This window comes from Symphalangus syndactylus, chromosome 14 (genome assembly GCF_028878055.3).
Source record: "Symphalangus syndactylus isolate Jambi chromosome 14, NHGRI_mSymSyn1-v2.1_pri, whole genome shotgun sequence".
NCBI classification, from domain to species: Eukaryota; Metazoa; Chordata; class Mammalia; order Primates; family Hylobatidae; genus Symphalangus; species Symphalangus syndactylus.
This window is the reverse complement of record NC_072436.2, coordinates 51,417,197-51,441,493: the sequence shown is the minus strand read 5'-3', so window position 1 is coordinate 51,441,493 and position 24,297 is coordinate 51,417,197. Positions and strand designations below refer to the sequence as shown.

At 41.3% G+C, this 24,297-nt stretch overlaps 1 protein-coding gene and 1 non-coding gene across 4 annotated transcripts in view; both read left to right on the top strand.

The window, feature by feature from the left end:
* LOC129462965 (small ribosomal subunit protein mS39-like) overlaps positions 1–20,150 on the top strand; it is a 31,520-nt gene extending 11,370 nt beyond the window's left edge. The window contains exons 7-24 of one of the 3 annotated variants that reach the window (XM_063617622.1): positions 997–1,120; positions 3,543–3,658; positions 5,745–5,806; positions 7,040–7,127; positions 7,506–7,566; positions 7,846–7,931; positions 9,191–9,335; positions 9,971–10,021; positions 12,683–12,772; positions 13,118–13,146; positions 14,359–14,465; positions 15,220–15,298; positions 15,392–15,482; positions 16,339–16,424; positions 16,884–17,032; positions 18,523–18,564; positions 18,988–19,146; positions 19,475–20,150. In XM_063617622.1, the coding sequence (XP_063473692.1) occupies positions 1,003–1,120; positions 3,543–3,658; positions 5,745–5,806; positions 7,040–7,127; positions 7,506–7,566; positions 7,846–7,931; positions 9,191–9,335; positions 9,971–10,021; positions 12,683–12,772; positions 13,118–13,146; positions 14,359–14,465; positions 15,220–15,298; positions 15,392–15,482; positions 16,339–16,424; positions 16,884–17,032; positions 18,523–18,564; positions 18,988–19,146; positions 19,475–19,565 (1,650 nt within the window). In that variant the 5' untranslated portion in view covers positions 997–1,002 and the 3' untranslated portion in view covers positions 19,566–20,150. The remainder of the gene's footprint in view (positions 1–996; positions 1,121–3,542; positions 3,659–5,744; positions 5,807–7,039; positions 7,128–7,505; positions 7,567–7,845; positions 7,932–9,190; positions 9,336–9,970; positions 10,022–12,682; positions 12,773–13,117; positions 13,147–14,358; positions 14,466–15,219; positions 15,299–15,391; positions 15,483–16,338; positions 16,425–16,883; positions 17,033–18,522; positions 18,565–18,987; positions 19,147–19,474) is intronic. The other 2 variants (XM_063617623.1, XM_063617624.1) reach the window with 2 other exon arrangements.
* On the top strand, positions 17,903–18,039 carry LOC129463342 (small nucleolar RNA SNORD94). Its single transcript, XR_008651130.1, has one exon. It is a non-coding gene; the product is annotated as a small nucleolar RNA SNORD94 (small nucleolar RNA).
* Positions 20,151–24,297: the final 4,147 nt, after the last annotated feature.

Sequence of the window (24,297 nt, the reverse complement as noted above, 5' to 3'; positions counted from 1 at the left end):
ATTACAGACGGGGTTTACCATCTTGGCCAGGCTGGTCTTGAACTCCTGACCTCGTGATCCACCTGCCTTGGCCTCCCAAAGTCCTGGGATTACAGGTGTGAGCCACCGTGTCCGGCCTTAATCCACTTCTTAAGCATCGGTATCTTTCTTAGATTGTTATGCTCATTTTCTCTTTTTATTGTGTATACTCTTCTGTTTCAGTGACCCTTATAATCCATTTGGTACTCTTTTGTGTATCTAGCCTAGATCCCTTTACTTTGAACTCCACATTGTATTTCCAGCTCCCTTTTTGTTCTGTAGTTTTGGAGTGAGGATTTATGCAGTGTGGTGGGTATTGTGCTTAGTGCTTGTCCATATAGTGGTGAGCAAAACAGATGTGCCTCTGCCCTCCTGAGTTTGTTGGTGGAAGTACTAATCTCAGACTCATCATATCTAAACTGCTCCCATGCCCCCACATCTCTCTGCTTCCCAAAGCTCAGAGGGAAACACACACTTCTTGTTTTCATAGTAGAACTTGTAGATAGATGAGGAAGCCAGTGTGATTGTGTAAGTCAAAATATTAAAATCCTGAACTAAGACAGTGGCAGTGGTGGAATAATCATTTGTTGGTTATCTGCTTTCTCCATTAGATTGTGAGTACCCCAAAGGTAGAGAATGCCTTTCGTCTCTGTATCCCCAGTGCCAAGCTTAATGTCTGGGGGTAAAGTAGTAGGCATTCAGAAAGTATTTGAATAAGTTAGTGAATGAGGTAAAATCAGCATACCTTGGGTAGTATTAAATGTTTAGAGGATGCACAGCATTAGAGATGAAGGGTTTAGTTCCATTCCCTGTGAAGACAATCATGTTAAAATGATCAATAGTATCTGGTGCAGGAAACGTGAATTGGAGCAGTGAAGTTTTACTTTGGTATGTTGGTGATAAAAATCTTGTCCTAATCGGTTATCCTTTCCTCACCTTTACCTGTTTGTAGTAACTTTAGTCATCTTGTTTTCCTAGTGTTTAATGCCTGAGTACTTTGAACCTCAGATCAAAGACGTAAGTGAAGCCGCCCTGAAGGAACAAATCGAGCTCAGAAAAGTCAAAGCCTCTGTGGACATGTTTGATCAGCTTTTGCAAGCAGGTGACTGAGTTCGATTAAAGCCCCTGTAATAACACGGGCTTTGAAGTGGGCCCCAGTTATATGATTCAGATATTTTGAGTAAAAGTTACAGGTCCTGCTATACTTACTCTGCTATGATGGCTGCGTGCTTTATATTTTTAATAGTTTATTTCATTTTTAGCTTTAGAGTTATTTAAGAATTACAGGCGAAGTAGAATGGCAGCTTTGTTGGTTTATTGTAGCACTGGTAGAGAAATTGTATCACCCTTCTACCTTAGCTTCTGTTTTTAACATTAGGTAGGTGCACAGTGCTCCCAGATTTCCTGTACCCTTTTTCTTTTTTTTGAGATGGAGTCTTGCTCTGTCGCCCAGGCTGGAGTGCAGTGGCGCAATCTCGGCTCACTGCAAGCTACGCCTCCCAGGTTCACGCCATTCTCCCTGCTCAGCCTCCCGACTAGCTGGGACTACATGCACCCACCACCACGCCCAGCTAACTTTTTTGTGTTTTTAGTAGAGGCGGGGTTGCACCATGTTAGCCAGGATGGTCTTGATCTCCTGACCTCGTGATCCACCCACCTCGGCCTCCGTAAGTACTGGGATTACAGGCGTGAGCCACCGTGCTCAGCTTTCCTGGACTCTTTAAGGATGTTTGGAAGATAGGGCCACAACACACAAGAAAGAAATATGTAAAAAGAAAAGCACACTCAACTAGGTTCAGGGGCTTTGATGCTGGTGCCATCTGTGTCACTAATTTTCTTAGCGTTCAAAAAGTTACTTAATTTCTCAAAGCTTCTAGCTCTAAAATTGTGTGGTTCTCTGAATTGGAGCTGGATGTAAACTTCCGGAGCTACACATGTAAATAGCACAGCTGCTAAGTCACCATGAAGATCTACATATAGCAACATCAGAAGCAGCTGGCATTAAGTTTTTAGAATCTAGAGTGCTATTCGGTGATTTAGAATAAACATGGAAGTGGTGGAAACTGGACTGAATCATTATACACTTGAGCACAAGAAACATTTGCAGAAAGCTATGTTTGAGAATTTTGGTGTGTACATTGGTACAGCATCAGATGTATGTCTGAGTGATGGCAATAGATTATAATTTAGTGAGGCACTTCCCTCTGCTTGTTAATATGATCGGCATCTGGTGTGAATCTGCATTAAAGTTCTTAGTGCTAAGGCTTGTCTTTTTCTAGTTTTACCCCCTTTATTGGATAGGTTTGTGCAGTCCTTCAGTAAAGACAGGTGTCAGACCCATAGCTCAGTAACAAAGTGAGCTAACATACCAGGGAAAGGATCCTAGAACATTTCATTGTCAGGCCCCTAATAAGTGCAAAACACTGTGCTAGCCATTTCACATACTTAATTCTACAATACCGTATTCATTGGTGTGTTTTATAGTAATCTTATGATGGTAATTATTAGGTAATTTTTCCAGGGTCTCATAGCTTTGAGATGGTGTGAACCAGTTGCTTCTCCATAGCCTGTACCCTCTGCCCTGCTTTCTCTTCTGGACTTTTACATTTCCTGATGGGCATTTTAAATTTATCAATGTATTTTGTTTAGAAAGATAATTTATTGGCTGGGCATGGTGGCTTACACCTGTAATCCCAGCACTTTGGGAGGCCAAAACAGGAGGATTGCTTGAGCCCAGGAGTTCAAGACCAGCCTGGGCAACATAGTGAGAACTCATTGCTACAAAAAATTTAAAAATTAGCCAGGTGCAGGGGCACATACCTGTAGTCGCAGCTGCTCAGGAGGCTGAGGTGAGAGGATCACTTGAGCCCAGAAGTTCAAGGTTGTAGTAAGCTGTGATGTCCTTGCACTCCAGCCTGGTGACAGAATGAGACCCTATCTCAAAACAAAAAGATACATTTACTTTTCTTATAAGATAGCAGATTATATCTCATACTTCTCTTCCTCCTGTTCCCTTTTTAGCCTTTTTAATGAGTGTCAAGATGGGAACATAATGTTTTGAACAATTTTTAAGAGACTACTATAGTTAGACAATTATGCTAGTATTTCTAGGTAAGTTTTTAGTGAGTATCTGGATCCAAATGGAATAATTCTGCTTGCGTTCAAATGCAACTGGGCTGGGGGAACTAAGTGGGGATAGTTTGCAGTGTGTTCAGTTTGGTGATGATAATTAAAACCACGAAGTAGTTTGAGGATAATGAGTACATAAAATAAGTGAGCACAGGTCCAAACTTCATCTTGTGTTCCAGTCTTCTACGTCAAATTACATGGTTAATAGGGGTTATGTCCCTGTCTACGTCACTCCAGGTGGTTAAGTTGACGTTGAGTGCGTAAAGTAGTGGACAACATTAAGTATGTAGCCATGAAGACCACCCCTAATATAAAAAAATGACGCATTTTAACCTAACAGGCTTTAGTTCTTCATTGTTTCAAGGTTTCTTTCTCTTTCTGTCTCTTGCCCACAGGAACCACTGTGTCTCTTGAAACAACAAATAGTCTCTTGGATTTATTGTGTTACTGTGGTGACCAGGAGCCCTCAACTGATTATCATTTTCAACAAACTGAACAGTCAGAAGCATTGGTAATAACTGTTGGCCTTGATTTTTTTTTTTTTCCTTAAGCTTCTTTTTGAAGAAATTGCTTTTAAAAATAAGATGAGTTGTTTTGCCATGTTTCAGGGTAGTAGAGATTTGTACTGAGATGTGTGGTACTATAGCCTTGATAAAAGGTGGTACAGGAGGAAGAGAGATTTTAAACAGTTACTTCTGTCCTAGTTTATTTTTAACAATATGTTGTCCTCACCTACTTCATATTAAGGCAAAGCGTTGATCAGAAATGTTTGGGCTGGCCTGTGTCACTTAGAGTAATAACATGATGTCTTCTGGCCAGGGAAAGACTCCATGGCCTGGGCCCCCTCAAAAATTCATACGTGGACCTAGAGGAGAGAACACTGAGCTGGAGTCAGAACAGTAGTGTGCTGGGGACCACCTGTAAGCTGAGTCATAGCCTCTCTCTCGACTCGTGAATTTTACTTCTAGAACTAGGTCTCAAATCCTTTGGATCAAATAGAGATGCTCATGTGACATTTTTCATAAGGAGGTATTTATATTTGCAAAAATGTTGAAAACAATCTAGATGTCCAACAGTAGATGATCAAATTATGATAAAAGTTGTGTGGCCATTGAACACATTAGAGTAGATTTGTTTGGCTATGGAAGCATTCATCCAATAAGTGGGAAACAGGCTATCAGCAGTATATATTCCATTTTTGTAAAAATGTTTTTACAAATGCATAAGAAAAAAATCATTTAAAAAGTGTTTCTCGGTGATGGGATTATTGGTGTTTTTCTTCGTTTCTATCTTTTATACTCTTTGCCCAACTAAATGTGGATTTCTTGTTTCCCCCTCAGAGACAGAGTCTCACTCTATCACCTAGGGTGGAGTGCAGTGATGCTATCATAGCTTACTGCAGCCTTTAACTCCTGGGCTCAAGTGTTCCTCCTTCCTCATTCTCCCAAGTAGCTGGGACCACAAGTGTGGGCCACCATGCCTGGCTAGTTTTTTTTGGGTGGGGAGGGTGGGTAGACATAGGGTCTTGCTGTATTGCCCAGGATGGTGTCTTTAACTCTGGGGCTCAAGCGATCCTTCAGCCTCCGAAAGTTTTCGGATTACTGACCACTGCACCTGGCCAAATGTAGATTATTTATGTAGAGAACCTTACATTTTTAAAAGTGCATAGGCAGTAGATTGCAGTTACACCTTGCTTTCCGGAGCATCACTTCGTGAAGCCCTGCTCGGGTTGGCCCTCTGCCTCTCTAGCCCCAGCTCTTGAAGCAGCAGGCTACAGAGCCAGCACTGACCTCTGCAATGCCAACCAAGCCTGTATTGCTCTACGTCAGCCTCATCCCAGACCTTGGTTTATAAATAAAGACAAGATTTAGTCTTGTAAGAGGTCTTGCCGGGTGCAGTGGCTCACACTTGTAATCCCAGTACTTTGGGAGGCCGAGGTGGGTGGATCATGAGGTCAGGAGATGGAGACCATCCTGGCTAACATGGTGAAACCCCGTCCCTACTAAAAAAAATACAAAAAATTAGCTGGGCGTGGTGGCACGCGCCTGTAGTCCCAGCTACTCTGGAGGCTGAGGCAGGAGAATTGCTTGAACCCAGGAGGTGGAGGTTGCAGTGAGCCGAGACCGCACCACTGCATTCCAACCTGGGTGACAGAGCGAGACTCTTGTCTCAAAAAAAAAAAGTCTTAGTTTGCTTGGGTGAGTGTTAGGCATTAACTATATGTTGTTTATCTTGCTTTCACCCTAATTATGACAGTTTGCATGGATCAAGCCAGATGTAGTCTCTGAGCAAATATGCTGTGTTGTTTGGTTTTCCTCTTTCTATCTGAGGACCAGGACAAACAGGGAACTGGCTTCATCTTCTCTCCACTCTGTCACTTGTTGCTTTGAGAGTCAACTTGGCTTTTCATCTGATTTGCACTTAAGAAATTAACTGTCTAGGTGTAAGCATTATTGGGCTTCCTCTTTGCCTTCTGCTGGATCTGTGTTTCCTTTATTTTTCTGAGTTCCCTTTACCTTTCTGATTTTGAGTAGTCTGACTGAGAAATGCATTCCATTGCCTTAACTTTTATCTCTCTTGATGATTATTCATTTCAGGAAGAGGAAAATGATGAGACATCTAGGAGGAAAGCTGGTCGTCAGTTTGGAGTTACATGGCAGTGTGTCACACGTAATTAGAACCTTGAATTACAGTGTCTTACAATGCATGGAATATGCCCCATCACCCCGTGAAGATGTTTTCTTGTGATGTCCTAAAATAATTGATTTTTATTGTGCAATATAAATTTCACTATTTGTATTCATACACATTTAGACCGTTTTTCAATAAGGTCTTTATCTCCATTCAACAACACAAGAATCTGTTGAGTGGTTGACCCTTTTTTTCCCCCTCATCTGTTTAACTCAGCATAACTTTCATATGGTGTGGTTCCTTTGGTAGTTTCATTAACAGTGCTACCTTGGAATATATACCTCTAATTCTGAAAGATTTAATACTTTTGTTTAGTAAAAATATCATAGACACTAGAGTGTACTGCTAAATTAAGACCACTGACCAACATGTGGACATACACAGCAGTTTGAATGAAAGGTAATAACTTAATTATATTGAAGATTTGCTAGGTGTCTAAAAGGAATATATTTCATGTGAATGTCTGGAGAGGGAAAGCTACCATGATTATCTAAAATTGTTATTGAAGTGATGAATTTGATAGGATGAAAGATTAAATTCCTTGGGGTAAGCTGGACACAGTGCCTCATGCCTGTAATCCTGGCGCCGTGGGAGGCCAAGGCAGGTGGATCACTTGAGGTCAGGGGTTTGAGACCAGCCTGACCAACATGGTGAAACCTCATCTCTACTAAAAATACAACAGTTAGCTAGGCGTGGTGGCACGTGCCTGTAATTCCAGCTACTCGGGAGGTGGAGGCAGGAGAATCACTTAAACCTGGGAGGCGGAGGTTATGGAGTGAGAGAAGAGTTAAAAGTACATATGCTAGAATATGACCAGAAGGATCCAAAAGAAACCATTTTGCCTCTGGAAAGTAGTATCTGAAGATTGAAGAAAGGTGAGGAAACTTTACTAGGGACTTTGTCATATAGTTGCATCTTGTTTTTAATAGCATAGATATTTATATACTTGTTTATAAACTTTCCATTTTCAATTCTAATTCTGCCACTTAACCTGCAAAGCCCTGACAACACATTAAGATCGTTAAGTCTTGATTTTCCCCATTTTCAAAATGATAATAACCATAAAGCCCTGTAAGAATTGAGATAATGTATGTAAAGTACTTGGCACATTGCCTAGAACATAATAAACCATCAGTAAATGGTGGTAGCTCTCATTGGTATTTCCTGTTGCCCGGGTTCACATTTACTCTCTTGTGTCTAGAGCAAAAAACAACGCTGAGAGAATCTTTTCTCTAATGCCAGAGAAAAATGCCCATTCCTATTGCACAATGATCCGAGGAATGGTGAAGGTACATTTGTTTTATTTATTTTTGTCTTTCATTTCCACCAATCAGGGTGTTTCAGCCTCAGAACCCCTAACATTTTGGGTCAGGTAATTTGTTGTGGGGTCTGTCCTGTGCATTGTAGGATGTTAGTAGCTCCCTGGCTTCTACCCACTGGATATGAGTAGTACACTCCTCCCCCACTTTCAGTTGTGACAAATAAAAATATGTTCAGGCATTACCAGTGGATAGAAAACCCCACTGCACTAGAGTATGAGCTTCATGAGAACAGGAGCCTGATCTGTTGAGCCTGAGCTATATTACCAAACTCTGGGACAGAAATGTGCAAGGACTTCTTAAGTAAATGAATTTGATGATGCTTAATTTTTCCTTTTCCTTTTCCAGCACCGAGCTTGTGAGCAGGCATTAAACTTGTACACTGAGTTACTAAACAACAGACTCCGTGGTGAGTTTAAGAACTCCCCTCCGTCCTTTTCTCCGTTTCCTTCTTTCTCTTGTCTGTGTGAAGGCTTTGGATTTTGCCTCAGTCATTGGCCTACACTTTGCCTTTTCCTGAGGCATAGATGATTGAAGCAAGAGTAGAGATCCAGAGAGGAGAGTAGTTTTGCAGTTTCGTGGACATGTGATTAACCAAGGGACACATAGGAATGACTGCTTTGCCTTAAACTCAGCCATTTAGGGATTAATCTTTAACCCCAAATTTTATCATTTTATTCTTTTACAGCTGATGTATACACATTTAATGCAATGATTGAAGCAACAGTATTCGTGATAAATGAGAAATTTGAGGAAAAATGGAGTAAAATACTGGTAAGGAGGAATCCTCAGTTTATTTTTTAATAGGGCTTAGATACTCTTTACCAGAAATACATGGGCTGGCCAGGTGTGGTGGCTCAAACCTGTAATACCAGCACTTTGGGAGGCTGAGGTGGGCAGATCACCTGAGACCAGGAGTTTGAGACCAGCCTGGCCAACATGGTGAAACCCGTCTCTACTAAAAATACAAACAATTAGCTGGGCGTGGTGGTGCACACCTGTAATCCCAGCTACTTGGGAAGCTGAGGCAAGAGAATTGATTGAACCCGGGAGGTGGAGGTTGCTGTGAGCAGAGATCGCACCATTGCACTCCAGCCTGGGCAACAGAGCAAGACTCCATCTCAAAAAAAAAAAAAAAAGAAGTACATGGGCTGGAGACAGCATTGATGAGCATGTGTATGGCAGTCACTGTGTAGCAGTTACCTGCTCACTACCCTTTCCACAGCCCTGGAACTCAGCTGTGTCTGGCATATAAGAAGAAAAAGTCACTTGACCCAGAGTATACAGCTAGAATTCTGGACCATTTTATTCATTTATTTTTCATAGTAGTTTTTCTGTTACAAAGTAATAAATATTTGTTGTCAAATCTTATCAGGTATAAATTCAAAAAGCTGAAATCACTGGGTTGATTCTTGCCTAGTAACTTTAGAAACGGCTGGGCATGGTGGCTCATGCCTATAATCCCAGCACTTTGAGGCTGAGGCGGGTGGATTACCTTAGGTCAGGAGTTTGTGACCAGCCTGACTAACATGGTGAAACCCCGGCTCTACTACAAAAATACAAAAATTAGTGAGGCATAGTGTTGCACGCCTGTAGTTGCAGCTACTCAGGAGGCTGAGGCAGGAGAATCGCCTCAACCCACGAGGCAGAGGTTGTAGTGAGCCAAGATCACGCCACTGCACTCCAGCCTGGGCAAGAAGAGCGAAACTCTGTCAAAAAAAAAAAAAAAAAACCACTTTTTTATATCATACTAGTCTATTATTTTTGCATCTTTTCTTGGAAAACTCTCCTAGGTAGAAGACTGAAGACAGTTGACCACCTCTATCAAGTAGGGTGGGTGTTTGAATTAGGCTCCTTTAAAAGGCAGAATCGTGGAACCTGCTAATCAATAAACAGTTCTTAAAATAGGGATATAGTTACTAACCTGCTTTAAACATAAGCAAGAAAGCTAAATTCTTTATTTTGTATGAAACATAGATTATTGGACAGATTACCCAGGCATGAAAGATACTTGTTGTTTTTTATTCAGCTAGGAGCTGCTAAGACACATGATTGCACAGAAGGTGAAACCAAATCTGCAGACTTTTAATACCATTCTGAAATGTCTCCGAAGATTTCATGTGCTTGCAAGATCGCCAGCCTTACAGATTTTACGTGAAATGAAAGCCATTGGAATAGGTGAGGATGCGCCCTTGAGTACTCTGAGGACAGAGACTGTGCCAGCCAGAGGTTTCAGGGCTACATAAGCAAAGAGCTTTAAATTATTCTTCTGCTTACATAATATGTTGGAAATTTTCTTTCCACGTTTGGCACATTTAATTACATGTACTTATTATAGTGGGAGTGCCTTCATCATCTTAGTGTTCATTAGTATTTTAGGTACTTTGTTTATGGATCTGTTGAATCTGAGGAGAAGTGATTGCTTTGAGTTAGCTAGTTTTAAATTCATGACATTTTCCCAGCATAATTAGGTATTTGAACCTAAGTGTGTGCTAGTGTATTGTATATTTTTCATTAATTACTTTATTGAAAGTTGCTTTGGGAATCAATTCACTTCAATATGTTTTACTGTTCTCAGTGAAGAATGTGACTAGTAAGTATTTGGACTTTCAAAAAGTGATACAGTCTTCATGATAGTTTTTCACCTTTACATTAATGAGTTGGAAAATATCTTTGTTCAAAGGAATAGAAATGCATATTTTGCTTAAATATTAACAATATGTTTTTAATTCAGTGTGTCTCAGTAAACTATATTTTGGATTGCTGTGTTTTTACCTCATTGTTTATTTTTTCTATCTACCTGGTAATTTGAGAACCCTCGCTGGCAACATATCACCATATTATTCAGCTGTTTGATCAACCTGGTATGTATGGCCTTAAATTGTGTTAATTTATGTAGAAAATTGACCAGCTTTCTTGAATTTATGTGATTAATTGTTGTAGGTTATCTTCTCTGCATATGAATTAAGAAAAGAGAATTTGTAAATTAACCTGTACAGCCTGAGCAGAAAGTTGTGGCTTTTTTTTTAGAGACAGGATCTTGCTCATTGCAGCCTTGAACTCCTGGGCTCAAACAGTCCTCCCTCCTCAGCCTCCTGAGTAGTTAGGATTACAGATGCCCACCAGCATGCCCAGCTGATTTTTTTTTTTATTGGACAGGGTCTTACTACCTAAAATTATTCTTGAGGGTAGCAATCTTGTTTGTGGTCTAAAACTTGAGCTGGAGGGGTGAGGGTTATGGATTGTAGTGGCAGTGATGTTGTACAAACAGGAATTGGGTAGAATGTATTTTGGTTGAAGTTCCTTTCGTTCTCTGGAGCTATGCTATTTAATACCATAGCTACTAGCCACATGTGGCCAGTTAATTAAAATTAAGTAAAATAATAAATTATTTTGTCACATTAGTGCTCAGTAGCCATGTGTCTAGTGGCTACCATGTTCAGTGATGCAGATTCAGAACATTTCCATCTTTGCCAAAAGTTTGTGGACGTTGCTGCTCCAGAGGAAAGGTAAACTTATTGTGAAGCGTTTTGGGAGGACCTCAAGGCTCCCTTCATTGTCCACTTTTAGGTCAGTTCCAGTGGGAGCTCTGCTCTGTAGATGGACTTTGAAGAGAGACACACCTGAGCTGAGATGTCCACTCTACCATTTATTACCAGCTATGTCAAAGTGACTGGATACCTACCTGAGGAATAGCAGCAGGGTGTGGTAGTTAAATGAGTTCCCCACCGTGTCTGCTACTGTGCTTGGAAGGCACATATGAGGCACTCAAAATCTTTTGGGTCTTATCCATTATCCCCAGCCTAAGAAATAACCCTTGAGTTCAGAATTGACAGTTCTAGTCATTCTTTCTTGTGGATAGACTATAAAAATTACAGAAGGGAACTTGATTCTCTCTGGTTTGGAGGACTAACTTTGTGAAATCCATATCCTCACCCGTATAGGCAAATTTTATCTTTAGGAAAAGGAACCAAACAGTTAATTGACTATACCTTGGAAACAGGTAAACAGTTTCCATAATTGTGTCCCCTAAAATTTTGTTCAACCTTGGTGAGATTGTGATGAAGCTAGTATTTCTGACCCCAAAGTATATTCCTTTCCTCTATAACTCTCATCACTGGTTCAATTGCTAATCAAAGTCAGATGTACTTACATTTCATAAGTAACAGCCAGGACTGGGGGATGGGGGATCTGGGGGAGCTGTGTTGGTTTGTCTTATGTATATAAATTGCCTGTCTGCAACAGCAATTTTGGCTTACGCCTGTAATCCCAGCAATTTAGGAAGCCGAGACAGGAGGATTGCTTGAGCCCAGGAGTTTGAAACCAACCTGGACAACATAGAGAGACCTCCATGTCTACTAAACATGAAAAAAGTAGCTGGGCATGGTGGCGCATCCCTGTAGTCCCTGCTTTTCAGGAGTATGAGGCAGGAGGATTGCTTGTGGCCAGGAGGTTGAAGCTGCAGTAACCTGCGTTTGTCCCCCTGCACTCCAGCCTAGGTGACAGAGCAAGACGCTGTCTCAATAGTAATAATAGTTTCTAGGAATTTACCCAAAAGAGAGAGCCTCAAATAACCTAGAAACAATACATTGAAAAGAGAATATTATGTAACTAATAAAATTAAGAATGTTAGCAAAGGGAAGCATGCTTGAGTAAACTGTGAAACTCTATCTGTACTGTCATTACAGCTCTACTACCACGACATACAGCACAGGTAGGGAAAGGAGTGTAGAGAAATATTTGACTGGGAATATTGCAGATGATTTTCTGACGTATTAGTGCTCAGCTCATGTTATTTTTAAGAACTGCCTTGTCCATTAATTCTAGTTTACTTTTTCTTGACCTCATTCTGATTGTATTTAAAGGGAACACAAATGATTACTAGCAAAAAACATTTTTGGCCGGGTGCAGTGACTCATGCCTGTAGTCCCAGCACTTTGGGAGGCTGAGGCGGGCAGATCACGAGGTCAGGAGTTCAAGACCAGCCTGACCAACATGGGGAAACCCTGTGTCTACTAAAAATACAAAAAATTAGCCAGGCGTGGTGGCGGGGGCCTTAGTCCCAGCTGCTCGGGAGGCTGAGGCAGAAGAATCACTTGAACCCAGGAGGCGGAGATTGCAGTCAGCCGAGATTGTGCCATCGCACTCCAGCCAGGGCAGTAGTGCAAGACTCTGTCTCAAAAAAAAAAAATTTGTTTTTCTAAGTATGCTGTTTTGGTGAGGAAGTGTGTGTTACTGTCTGCCGCCTACTCCAGTAAGTCAGGCTTCATATGAAGAGACTAAAGGAAGGGGAAAGTCTCAGTGGAGCACATGAACAGAGACCTTTGATTATTCCAGATTTTACAGAGAATTGCTCTCTGCAGGGTATAGTGTTTCCTTTAGCAAGCATTGGCCTCCACCCAGCTCTATGCGAGGACCCAGGCTGGAGGTGGAGGAAGGAGAAATGTGTCCCTTTGTATTAGGTACTGTGAGTTTGGTGGTGGTAAAGGAAGTGGATTAAACACATTTGCTTTCTTGTTCTGCAGGAAACCCTTCAAAGAGATCATCCTTCATCATTTATGATATAATGAATGAATTAATGGGAAAGAGATTTTCTCCAAAGGACCCGGATGATGGTATGTATAGAAATCACTTGTGTTTTCCTCCTCTAAAGACAGAGGGCCGGTTTCCCTGAGTGCCAGTTAGAGGCCTTGTGATCCCTGTAGCTTAGAAGTATTTTTTTATTTTATTTTTAAATAAATTTGAGTACACAGTAGGTATATATAGCTTAGTAATATTTGCCATGATCTTTCTGAGAAAGCCAAAATGTCTGTGGCACGTTCCTGCCTCTCTTAAGTTTTTACGTTCTTAGCTTTATCTTGATGTTACCAGTTTTGTTGGCAGGATTTTTGTTAATGTTACTGACTTGAAAATATATTTTATCCATTGTAACCAAAGCTCTTGTGAACTTTGATTTTCAGATAAGTTTTTTCAGTCAGCCATGAGCATAGTAAGTATCATTTCTTTATTAATTCGCTATCCATTTCCTAAATTAATCTGTAACTGGAGGGTTCTCCCTGGTTCTGTTCACTTTCTAACTCTTGTGTTCATGTCTTTGTTTCTGTTTTTTCTCTTTCTCTAAAATCTATAATTTGTTTTTCTTTGAAATGGAGGTTCACTGTGTCACCCACGCTGGAGTACAGTGGCTCACCGCAACCTCTGCCTCCTGGGTTCAAGCAATTCTCCTGCCTCAGCCTCCCGAATAGCTGGGACTACAGGTGTGCGCCACCATGCCTGGCTAATTTTTGTATTTTTTTTTGGTAGAGATGGAGTTTCACCATGTTGACCAGACTGGTCTTGAACTCCTGACCACCTCCCAAAGTGCTGGGATTACAGGCCTGAGCCAACACGCCTGGCCTAAAATCTGTACTTTTCAATCTCATACTATCCCTACCCTTTGTTTATTGTTTACATTGACGTTTTTCATGCCCCTGAATATTATGAATTTTCATAATATTTCAGATTTGCCGGTTAGTAAGTTAAAATTGATAATGGTTTTTATTTTAGTTTATTTAATCATGCTTATGATAGGAAAAATTTCAAGCAGTTTTAGGATGAACCCAGTTCCCTAAGGGTAATTTAATTGCTTTACTATTAGATTGGTACAAAAGTAATTGTGGCCTTTGCCATTACTTTCCATGGCAAAAACCGCAATTACAAAAGCTGCTACTTTCAGTGGCAAAAACCACAATTACTTTTCACCGACCTAGTATTTAGTGTGGATCCTCGCAAGGTTTTTACTGTGGGTACTCAAGTGTATGTATATCCAGGCATACTTTCAGGGTGTTTTATTTATTGACAGCAATCAGTATTTCATAGTAAGAACTATAACTTAACTTTCCTGTGAGTAGATTTTGGAGTTACTTCATGGAGATTTTTACTAGTCCAGACTCTGCACTACAGGTGTCTTTTGTGCACTTGACCAGGTGTTGTTATAGGATTAATTTCTAATGGTATAATTGCTAAATTAAAATAATACTGTAATAAATTTCACAGAACTTGGGATTTGTCTCCCCCCCATTTCTTGTAACTTATTTGCTGTCGACCAATAATACGTTGAGTCAACATTAAGTATTTTCACAAGATGCTCTACTGTTTTTATTTATTTGTGAACCACCGGCTGACGGTATCAGAGTGATACTTACTACTTGCAAATTTTCAGTGCTCATCTCTCAGAGATCTAGAACTTGCCTACCAAATACATGGCCTTTTAAATACCGGAGACAACTGGAAATTCATTGGACTTGAACATCATCGTAATTTCTATTAGTAAGTGTGTTGGAAACGTATCCTTTTTCATGAGTTACCAGATTCTGCAAGTGGGAGGCTGTTGACGTCCCTTCATACCTCACCTCTGGTTTCAGGCAGCATGCCAATGATCAAATAGGACATGTTAGTTGAGCACTTAGGAATTAAAGCAATGGTAAAACTGCCAGATTTGAAAGACTAGTTTGTGTCCTTTAAGGGTTTTCTTTTTTTTTTTTCTGCAGCACTGTAAAATCCACATATCTTTTTCCTCTACCCACTCTCATTTTACATTTTCAAGTTGTTATAGCATGGTGAGCCCTGAAGATTTCCTCTCACCTCCCTTGCTTTTGTATTCAAAGATCAAGATACTGGAACCCAGAGATACTCCCTAAATGGGTTTGCTTTTAGGCAGATAAGAACATGAATTTAAGAAGGCAGCATGTTAACAGATGTGTGAGAATTGTTTTCTGTGTATCCAAATCCTTGTTTCACGTTGCATGTTTTTAAAATGAATTTGAAATTCAGTATCTATTCACTATGACCTAAGAGTATACAGAGGAAATAGTTAGAAATGACCAGTCGAGGGTAGGGTGTTTAATTGAGAAGTCAGCACATACTGGCAGCTCTTAAACCAAATAATTGGCTCATTTAACTTCAAGTCGTAAGTATTTTGAAATTCTTTGTAACATATAATATGCTGTAATTTAAATCCTTATTTCCCCTTTTGTTAGACATAGGGACTTTAGAATAAACATACTTTTTGCCTTCATCACAGTTCCAAGTTCTTCGATTTGATTTGTCTAATGGAACAAATTGATGTCACCTTGAAGTGGTATGAGGACCTGATACCTTCAGTAAGATAGTTCATTTATTACTTGTTATTTATCATTCTAGATGAATTGGGTTTCTGCAGATTAATGCTTTAAAAATGTGTTTCTCTTAATCAGGTCTACTTTCCCCACTCCCAAACATTGATACATCTTCTCCAAGCATTGGATGTGGCCAACCGGCTAGAAGTGATTCCTAAAATTTGGAAAGGTCAGTTTTACTTTTTATGTGTCCAGGTGCATCTCACCTCAGTATCCTCTATTTTGATAAGGAATGTGCTAACATTACTGTTAGGGATGAAAACTTCCATTTTGACTGAACTGAATGTGTTAGTTGAGATCTACTTCAAGGTCATGTGCTCATGTTGCATGTTGGCTATCAGGAGAAAAATTCGTTGAAAATGACTTAAGTCAGTCCCTTCGTGACATAGGAATGAGCTGAGTTTTGTGCACCTGTTGTGGGATATGACCCAAAGAAAATAAATGCTAATGACGTGGCAGACCCTAAATCTGAATAAAGGTTTTTGACCCGAAAGCCTGTGTGATTCCTCTGTGCCATTGTTGCCTCACTTTGCTAACCACAGTCAGTGATGATTATGTTTCCAAGTAATAGCCATGAGCATCACGAATCACGCGCGTGTGTGTCTTATGTGTATAACTTGGCTGCAAAATGAAATAGATACTCTGTATCTTTCACTAGGTGACTACTGTACTATAAAGTCAGTAGGCTCTAGTCCTGCCCTCCTGCTTCACACGACTGCTCTCATGAGTAATAAAAGTATATCAAAAATTCCCAAGTGCTATAAAACAACGTCTTACCACGTGGAGCTGGTGGCCGCTCCCATGTAGTGCACATGCTGTGATGAACACGTCACTGGAACAAGGCCCAGGCATTGGCTTTTACATTTGTTCCACTGTGAATCCTGGTGGGTTTCTGGAATCCTGGAATAAGCCTAGAATAAATAACAGCAACTTATTTTTACCCACCAAAAAATAGGTTGACAGTGAACAAGAGAGTGTTGGTTTTACATAACAATGATCACTCCTTGTTCCTTTCTTGTTTCAAGATAGTAAAGAATATGGTCATGCTTTCCGCAGCGAGCTGAGAGAAGAGATCCTGATGCTCATGGCAAGGGACAAGCACCCACCAGAGGTAGGCCTGTAACTCACCAGCCAGTATATCCTCCCATACTGAGGTCTTCTTAAGGCTAGCTTCCCCGGTTTCACCTGCCATTTTGGAGAGTTCTGCCACCCAAACCCATATTTGAGTGATGATACATCTAAACATATCTTGCCCTTAGCAGAAATCTTTTCTTAAAGTTGCCCTTTTTCCTGTAGTCCAAAGCAAGCAACATGAAATTAGCTTCTGTCTTCAGCTTGCTTTTTAAAAAATCTCCATCTACAAAGGAAATGCATAGCTGAATTTGAAAGTTGTGGCTAATCAAAATATTTAGGACAGAGTCCTTTTTTTATTAAATTACTTGTGTGCTGTACACATAATATATTCAAATGGTAAAATGCATTGCTCAGATTTTAAGGATCCTGTGTTAAGTCTCCTGAACTGAAATTCTTATAAAGTCAGGCAGTTCTGCTGACTCCTAAAGCTTCTCAGCTTCAGGTGGCATTTGCTGACTGTGCTGCTGATATCAAATCTGCGTATGAAAGCCAACCCATCAGACAGACTGCTCAGGATTGGCCAGCCACCTCTCTCAACTGTATAGCTATCCTCTTTTTAAGGGCTGGGAGAACTCAGGAAGCCTGGTGAGTACAGTACCACAAGTATACACTTAGAAGCTTTTGTATTTGGATCTAAAACATTGACCCACGCTGGTAGAGGTTCTTTGATTTGGCCATATAACAAGTATTTGATTCGGGAACTTGCAAATACCAACTAAAAAGCAAACTTTTGGAAGAAGACAATATGCATGATGTAGTTGAGATAAGGCATAGTTCTCTGAAACCATAGGCTGAGAATTATCTTTCTACTTTCTATGGACAAGTCAGTCACTAAACCTCATTACTCCACTTGACTAAAGATCAAAGAAATATATGATCAAAGAAACGTAGTTTTGAAAATGTTTTGGTCATTTGGGTTATTGAAGTATTTTTGGATGCTTCTCCCATCCCACTCTCCAGCTTAAAACGTGGGCTGTGTACTTAGACTTCTGGAAGCTGGCATTTACGCATATTAACTAAACTTGGCCTTGACCACAACCCATCCTTGGTTGGTGCCACTGTGTTCTGGTTATGTTTTTATCAGCACTTCATTCACATACTAATTTTTAGTGTTTTTGAATGGGAACCTTATGCATATTCATGTTTCCAAAAATGAGCAAAAGGATCTTTTGTAGAGGTAGTGACAGGTGGTTTTCCTGGATTTTGTTTTGTATATAAATGTGTGTTCTGAGAGTCATAAGTGGGGGGTGCTTGTGCATGGCTCCTTGTACAAGAAAGTAACTTTATTTGAACATCTGATTGCTAGTCAACTATCTGCAGGAAAAGATGATGAAGGCTTGTTTTTGAGGTGTGGCTCACACACGTCTCTCTAGCAACTTTACTGCTAGTGACAGAGACGTATGACATTTGCATTTGGTTGTTAGCGCAGGCAGTTTGGCACACACTTGATACGACCAGGCTGTGATGATTGGCGCAGGGGTACGGACCTCAGCTGAGTCATGGGAGCTGAATGTATGTGTTTCTCCTTTGTCCTGCGTGTGGCAGGCTGATGAGGAGCACTTACATGAGACTGTTGCCTCAATCTGAGCCTGCACTTCATAACAGAATTCTAAGACAGACTGAACCCCTGCCGTACTTTAAGAGAGGGAGACAGCATGGTTCTGTTCTGTGCCTCTTTTCCAGCTGTGCACAGGATGGATTCCCTCCTTAGAAGGACAGTGGTGATCCCTTTTCCAAAATGCTTGAGACCAGAAGTGTATGGGGTTTTAGATTTTGGAGCATTTTTGGATTCGGAATATTCAACCTATACCAGCAAATCTCAACATTGGCAGCATATCAGATTTACCTGTGAAAATTGCAGTGTAGATTCGTTTGGGGAGTTTAAGCACCTGCGGTGATTCTCATGTACAGACAGGGCTGGGAGCTAGTAGAGCCCACAGATGTGTGTCTTTGGGAGCTTACAGTATACTTAAGAAAAGGGCATTTAGTCTCTGATTTCAGAGGGAAGACAGCTATAGTATCTGATTGCCTTGTTTTTCTAATAGTATTCATAATCTTCTTCCTTTCTTGAGCAGGAAAATGTTGGGGCTTTTCAGGAAGCATAATAAGATTCCTAGGTAAGTTGAAATCAACCAGCTCTCTTTGGGTACAGCCTGGAAGTAGCCACATTTGGAATTTCTTCACCAGCCTTAGCCACTACATTTGGGCACTCTGCTGTTAGGCAAGCATACCGTCGACTCCCTACTATCCAGGGCATCCTGAGGCAAGCAGTTTTTTATCTGTGCTCATGGATCATCATCCATTGGGGCTACATTGAATAGATCATCATGAAGTCATATTGAATGAATGTTGATAATCCCTTTGGCCCTGTAGACTTTGTAACCTCACTGGAAACAAATAAAAATAAATGTTAGACTTCATCTAATTTTGTCTCCAGAAATACTGTTGGGAATTCTATTACTGAACTTACACTGGATCTTGCCTATAAATATTTTACTGAAGGGGTTGGAGAAAGTTCACACTTTGCCTTTGTTTTACAGAAGTGAGTTGCTGAATGAGCTTATGGACAGTGCAAAAGTGTCTAACAGCCCTTCCCAGGCCATTGAAGTAGTAAAGCTGGCAAGTGCCTTCAGCTTACCTATTTGTGAGGGCCTCACCCAGAGAGTGATGAGTGATTTTGCAATCAACCAGGAACAAAAGTAAGTGGGCACCATGAAGCAAAGTTTGTAAAATGGATACCTTTTGTCCATCTGCCCATTCAAAATGTTCATAGCTTTCTATCCCTTCTATTTCCTTGCAAAAAGTCAGAATGTAGTAATTTAATGACTATTTCATTCGTCATGCAAGTCAGGAAAGCCTATAGATTTGACTGTTAGAACATTTTTGTTTCTAATATAGTGTGATGCAGCTGCAGGGTCCCTTTTTCTGATTTCAAAACTGACAGGCTATAGGTGAGTGTCAGAGACACTGAGAACCCCAGCACCCAGTTGAATTGCAGTGTAATCCTCCATTTTCTTTTCTTAACAGGGAAGCCCTAGGTAACCTAACTGCATTGACCAGTGACAGTGATACTGACAGCAGCAGTGACAGCGACAGTGACACCAGTGAAGGCAAATGAAGGTGGAGATTCAGGAGCAGCAATTGCCTCACCATAGCTGCTGGAATCACACCTGAGAACTGAGATATACGAATATTTAACACTGTTACAAAGAAGACAAGATACAGATTTGGTGAATTTGTTACTGTGAGGTACAGTCAGTACACAGCTGACTTATGTAGATTTAAGCTGCTAATTTGCTACTTAATAACAATCTATTAATGCACCATTAAAGGCTTAGCATTTAAGTAGCAACATTGCAGTTTTCAGACACGTGGTGAGGTCCATGGCTCTTGTCATCAGGATAAGCCTGCACACCTACAGTGTCGGTGAGCTGACCTCACGATGCTGTCATCGTGCGATTGCCCTCTCCTGCTGCTGGACTTCTGCCTTTGTTGGCCTGATGTGCTGCTGTGATGCTGGTCCTTCATCTTAGAAAGGTGTTCATGCAGTTCTATCACAGTTGGGGTTGGGTCAGTAGTTTCCCAATTTCAGGATATTTTGATGTCAGAAATAATGCATCTTAGGAATGACTAAACAAGATAATGGCAGTTTAGGCTGCACAACTGGTAAAAATGACTGTAAATAAATGTTGTAATTAGTGTACACATTTGCATTTCTGTTAATATAGCTGCTGCCATAGTTTTCTAACTTGAACAGCCATGAACGTTTCATGTCTCCCTTTTTTTTTGTCTATAGCTGGTACCTATTTTAGTGGTTGAAATGAGAGCTAGTGATGACAGAAGGATGTGGAATGTCTTCTTGACATCGCGTATTGCTGGTAATCAAGTTGGTAATGACTACTTCTAGCAGCTCTTACCACTATGACTTAAATGGTCCTGGAAGGCAGTAAGTGGAGGTTTGCAGCATTCCTGCCTTCATGAGGGCTTCTACCACTGACCACTTTGAACATACCTGGCTCCCAGATTTACTTAGGTACCCCATGAGTTGTCCACATGAGCAGCTTCATTTTTACCTTGCCAGAGTTGACAATTATGGAATGCTCTAGTCTACTTATACTTGGGTTCCCATGTGTCTGCCATCCTCTGAAGGCCAGGACCCAGTCATACATCCTTAGGAACCAAAGTATGGTTTGTGTTTTCTCTTGGAATGTCAGGTCTTAAGGCATTTAATTGAGGGACAAAAAAAAAAAAAAAGCCAATATAGTAGCTAGCTACTTAAGCATCCATGGTTATTGCTCCATATCAAAGCAGATTTGCAGGACAGAGAGAGTAAATTAGGCTTCAGTCTTGGTTTACAGCTTCCAAGGAGAGCCTGGCCACCTGAAAGGTTAACTCAGTCCCTTCCTGTCTCTAGTTCATCAGCACCTGCAGATGCCTGACTCTTGTTAGCCTTACTATTCAATACAGTCCTTAGATTCATGGTATGCCTCTTCCTATCCGGGCACCAATTCTGAATCACCGTGTTGCTCTGCAGCTAGAGTTGACAGGAGAAAATCCATCTGGGTAGATGGCCCATGAATTTGTAGTAGACTTTCAAAATGAGTGATTTGTTAGCTTGGTACTTTTAAGTTTATGGTACAGATCCTCCAAACCCATACTCGGAGCAATTAACTGCCTTGAACATAGAGAAAAATTAAGGCCTCACAGGATGAGTCTGCATTCTCTGTAAATGCTTATTTTATCATAGTCTTTAGCCTCTACTATCAGTAAAATGTTCTTTTTGGCTGGGTATGGTGACTCACACCTGTAATCTCAGCACTTTGGGAGGCAGAGGCGGGAGGATCACTTAGGTCCAGGAGTTCGAGACCAGCCTGGGCAACATAGTGAGACACCAGATCTACAAAAAAATAAAAAGGCAGACCAGTGGTATGCATCTGTGTCCCAGCTAATCGGGAGGGTGAGATGGGAGGATTGTTTGAGCCTAGGAGAGGGAGGTTGCAGTGAGCCGTGATTGCACCACTGCACTCCAGCCTGGGCAACAGAGCAAGACCCTGTCTCGGAGAAACCAGAATTTCGGAAGAGCAAATGGGGCTGAGTGCGGTGGCTTATGTCTGTAATCCCAGCACTTTGGGTGCCAACATGGATTACCTGAGCCCAGGAGTTTTGAGACCAGCCTGGGTAACAGTGAGACCCCCCTCCCTACAAAAGATTTTAATAATTATTTGGGCGTAGTGGTGCATGCCTGTAATCCCAGCTACTCTGGAGACAGATGGGGGGATTGCTTGAGCCTGGGAAGCTGAGGCTGCAGTAGCCGTGATTGCACCACTGCATTCCAGCCTGGTTGACAGAGCGACCCTTGTCTCCAAGAAAAAAAAAAAGCAAATGGGATTAAGGACTCTCATGGAATGGGAAGGGGAAAGGGAATCTTACTATATGTGGAATAAACTTGCTCAGTGTTGCCACAGAGTTACATTACCAATGTGTAGAAGTCAGAAACTAGACTTCTAGTTTGGTTCAACATTTGAGGATTGTTTTATAGCCATCAAAGTATTCAAGAGGTTGGATGGCACTCAAAAGATTCTACATGTCTAGAATCAAACTCAAATCTGGCACGTAGGTGCTTCTTAGTAAATGCTTAACGAATGCCACCAACTCTGCAAAGTATTCATTGATTTTGAGACCTTAGTCATGTTGCTACTACAGGTAGGGCATATGACCGCCTAAGAAACAGAACTTCGAGAAGTCCTAACGTAACCACAGTAAAGCAGACTCCCCTTTCAGCAACCTCAAAGCAAAAAGGAAAAAAAAAAACCCCATTTAGCTGCTATGTAAACACTATACCAAGCACTAGGCTTAAAGGAAAAGATGTCAGATTGTACTGTCACTGGTTATGTACCCATATTCTCTAAGATAGGGTAGCATTTGTCTTTCAAACTGCAGGGTCTGAAATCAATTTTTGTGGGTGATTGGAATTTTTTAATGAAATGCATTAGAACATCTAAGCACATCACATACAGTTTTGTGATGGTGCATTTTTGCATTGCAGTATAGATCTGTGCATAGATATATACATTAGGTGTAGCAAATCGTGATGTAAATTTTTTACTGCTGGTCATGGTCAAAAAGTAAGATATGCTATGAAATTAAGTCACTAGGAGCATGGATGTATAAGGCAGGTTTTATAGAACCATTTAGATTCAACATTAATGGTAGAGTGGCATTTTACCAAAAAAATGGGCGTATTTGATTTGGGTGCTGTAAGGCAATTTGCTAGGACATGGGATAATCAGATTACACAAAATCTAGGCAGTGAACAAGTCTTAATCCTGGCCTAGGAAATAGCCTATTAAAAAATGCTGTCCAGGCCAGGCACAGTGGCTCACGCCTGTAAGCCCAGGACTTCGGGAGGCTGAGGCTGGAGGATTGCTTGAGTTCAAGACCAGCCTGAGCAACACAGTGAGAACCTATCTCAAAAAAAAAGAAAAAAACCTGTCCAGCTGTGGACTTTTAGAATTCCGGAGGCTGAGACAGGAGAATCACTTGAACCTGGGGGGCAGAGGTTGCAGTGAGCTGAGATCGCACCACTGCACTCCAGCTTGGGCGAAAGAGTGAAACTCCGTCTCAGGGGGAAAAAAAAAAAAAAAAAAGAAGACACAGACATCTCAGGGCATGGCTGCTTAGGAGGCTACGAGGCTCTTGCAAGATTTTCCCCATTTTTCATGGCTGCCCTCAGAGGATAGAATTGCCACAATTTTAAGGATAAAGAAACAGGCTTGGAGAGGCCAGAGGCTTGCCCAATACCGCACACACAGGGGTGCCTTTGTGTTTCTGGGTCAATGCTGTTTTTCACACAGACTGGACCTCGTGGGGTCAGGAGCAGTGGGACCACCTCGTGCTCTCTCCGCACTCATACTTCTCGTGGTATTGATCTCCCCTTCCCTCCCAGACAGAACAATGCGTGCTTGCCACCTTGATGGTGCAAGTATCACTAGATCTGAATTTGAGGTGAGGAAATTCAAGGCAACCACAGTACACGTTGTCCCCCATCGGACCCAGGGAAGGACACTTGAGGCAGGAGCAGGCCTGTGGTGCTCTTGGTACAGGGCAAAATGGAGGAACGGGGTGGTGGTGGCACGGTGCCCTAACCTGGTCTTGGGGGGTTTAAGAAGTTCCTGAAGTGTTTCAGTAGCCAGTGAGAGTGAGCCATGGGAGAATAAAAATGTACAAGTAAACACTTATACACAGTTAAGGACTTGTGGGAGGGGGGCAAGTTCCAATTTTTTAACATAGTTTCTGATGGAAAGTGCCATTGTAACCCTCATTATGGCCACCGGCTTAAATTTGAGGGCTCCCTTTGCCCTAGAATAAACCCCTAGTTTTTAGACTTCCTGGAGCCACCATCCTTCATCTCTTCTGTTTACTTTTTTCTCTTCTGTTTAAATTGGAGGGCCATTTCTGGCCTGCCCTTCTCCTTGCTGAGGTTCTGTACACAATGACTGGCACACAGGTGTTTTTACCTGCACAGGCTCATGACATTCTCACAGTCAGACCATAGATCAGTTTCTTCTCTCAGTCTTAGAGATAAGGAAACTGAGGTCTTACGTGGTTAAGTCATTTGTCCCAGGTCGCCTGGCAGCAAGTGGTACCCACAATGCTAGCCAATGTCTCGCTGACATGTGTGGACACCACACGGACCCATCCATGGTCAGGGACTTTTCCTGGCTCTGCCCATAGCATCCTCATTCATCTTGGTTGCTTATATTTTTCTTACAACTACCTCACAGCCCCAACCATGTCTTTAAAATTATTCAATTATTCATAGAGCTGGATTTACAAGTCTGGGTCTCCTT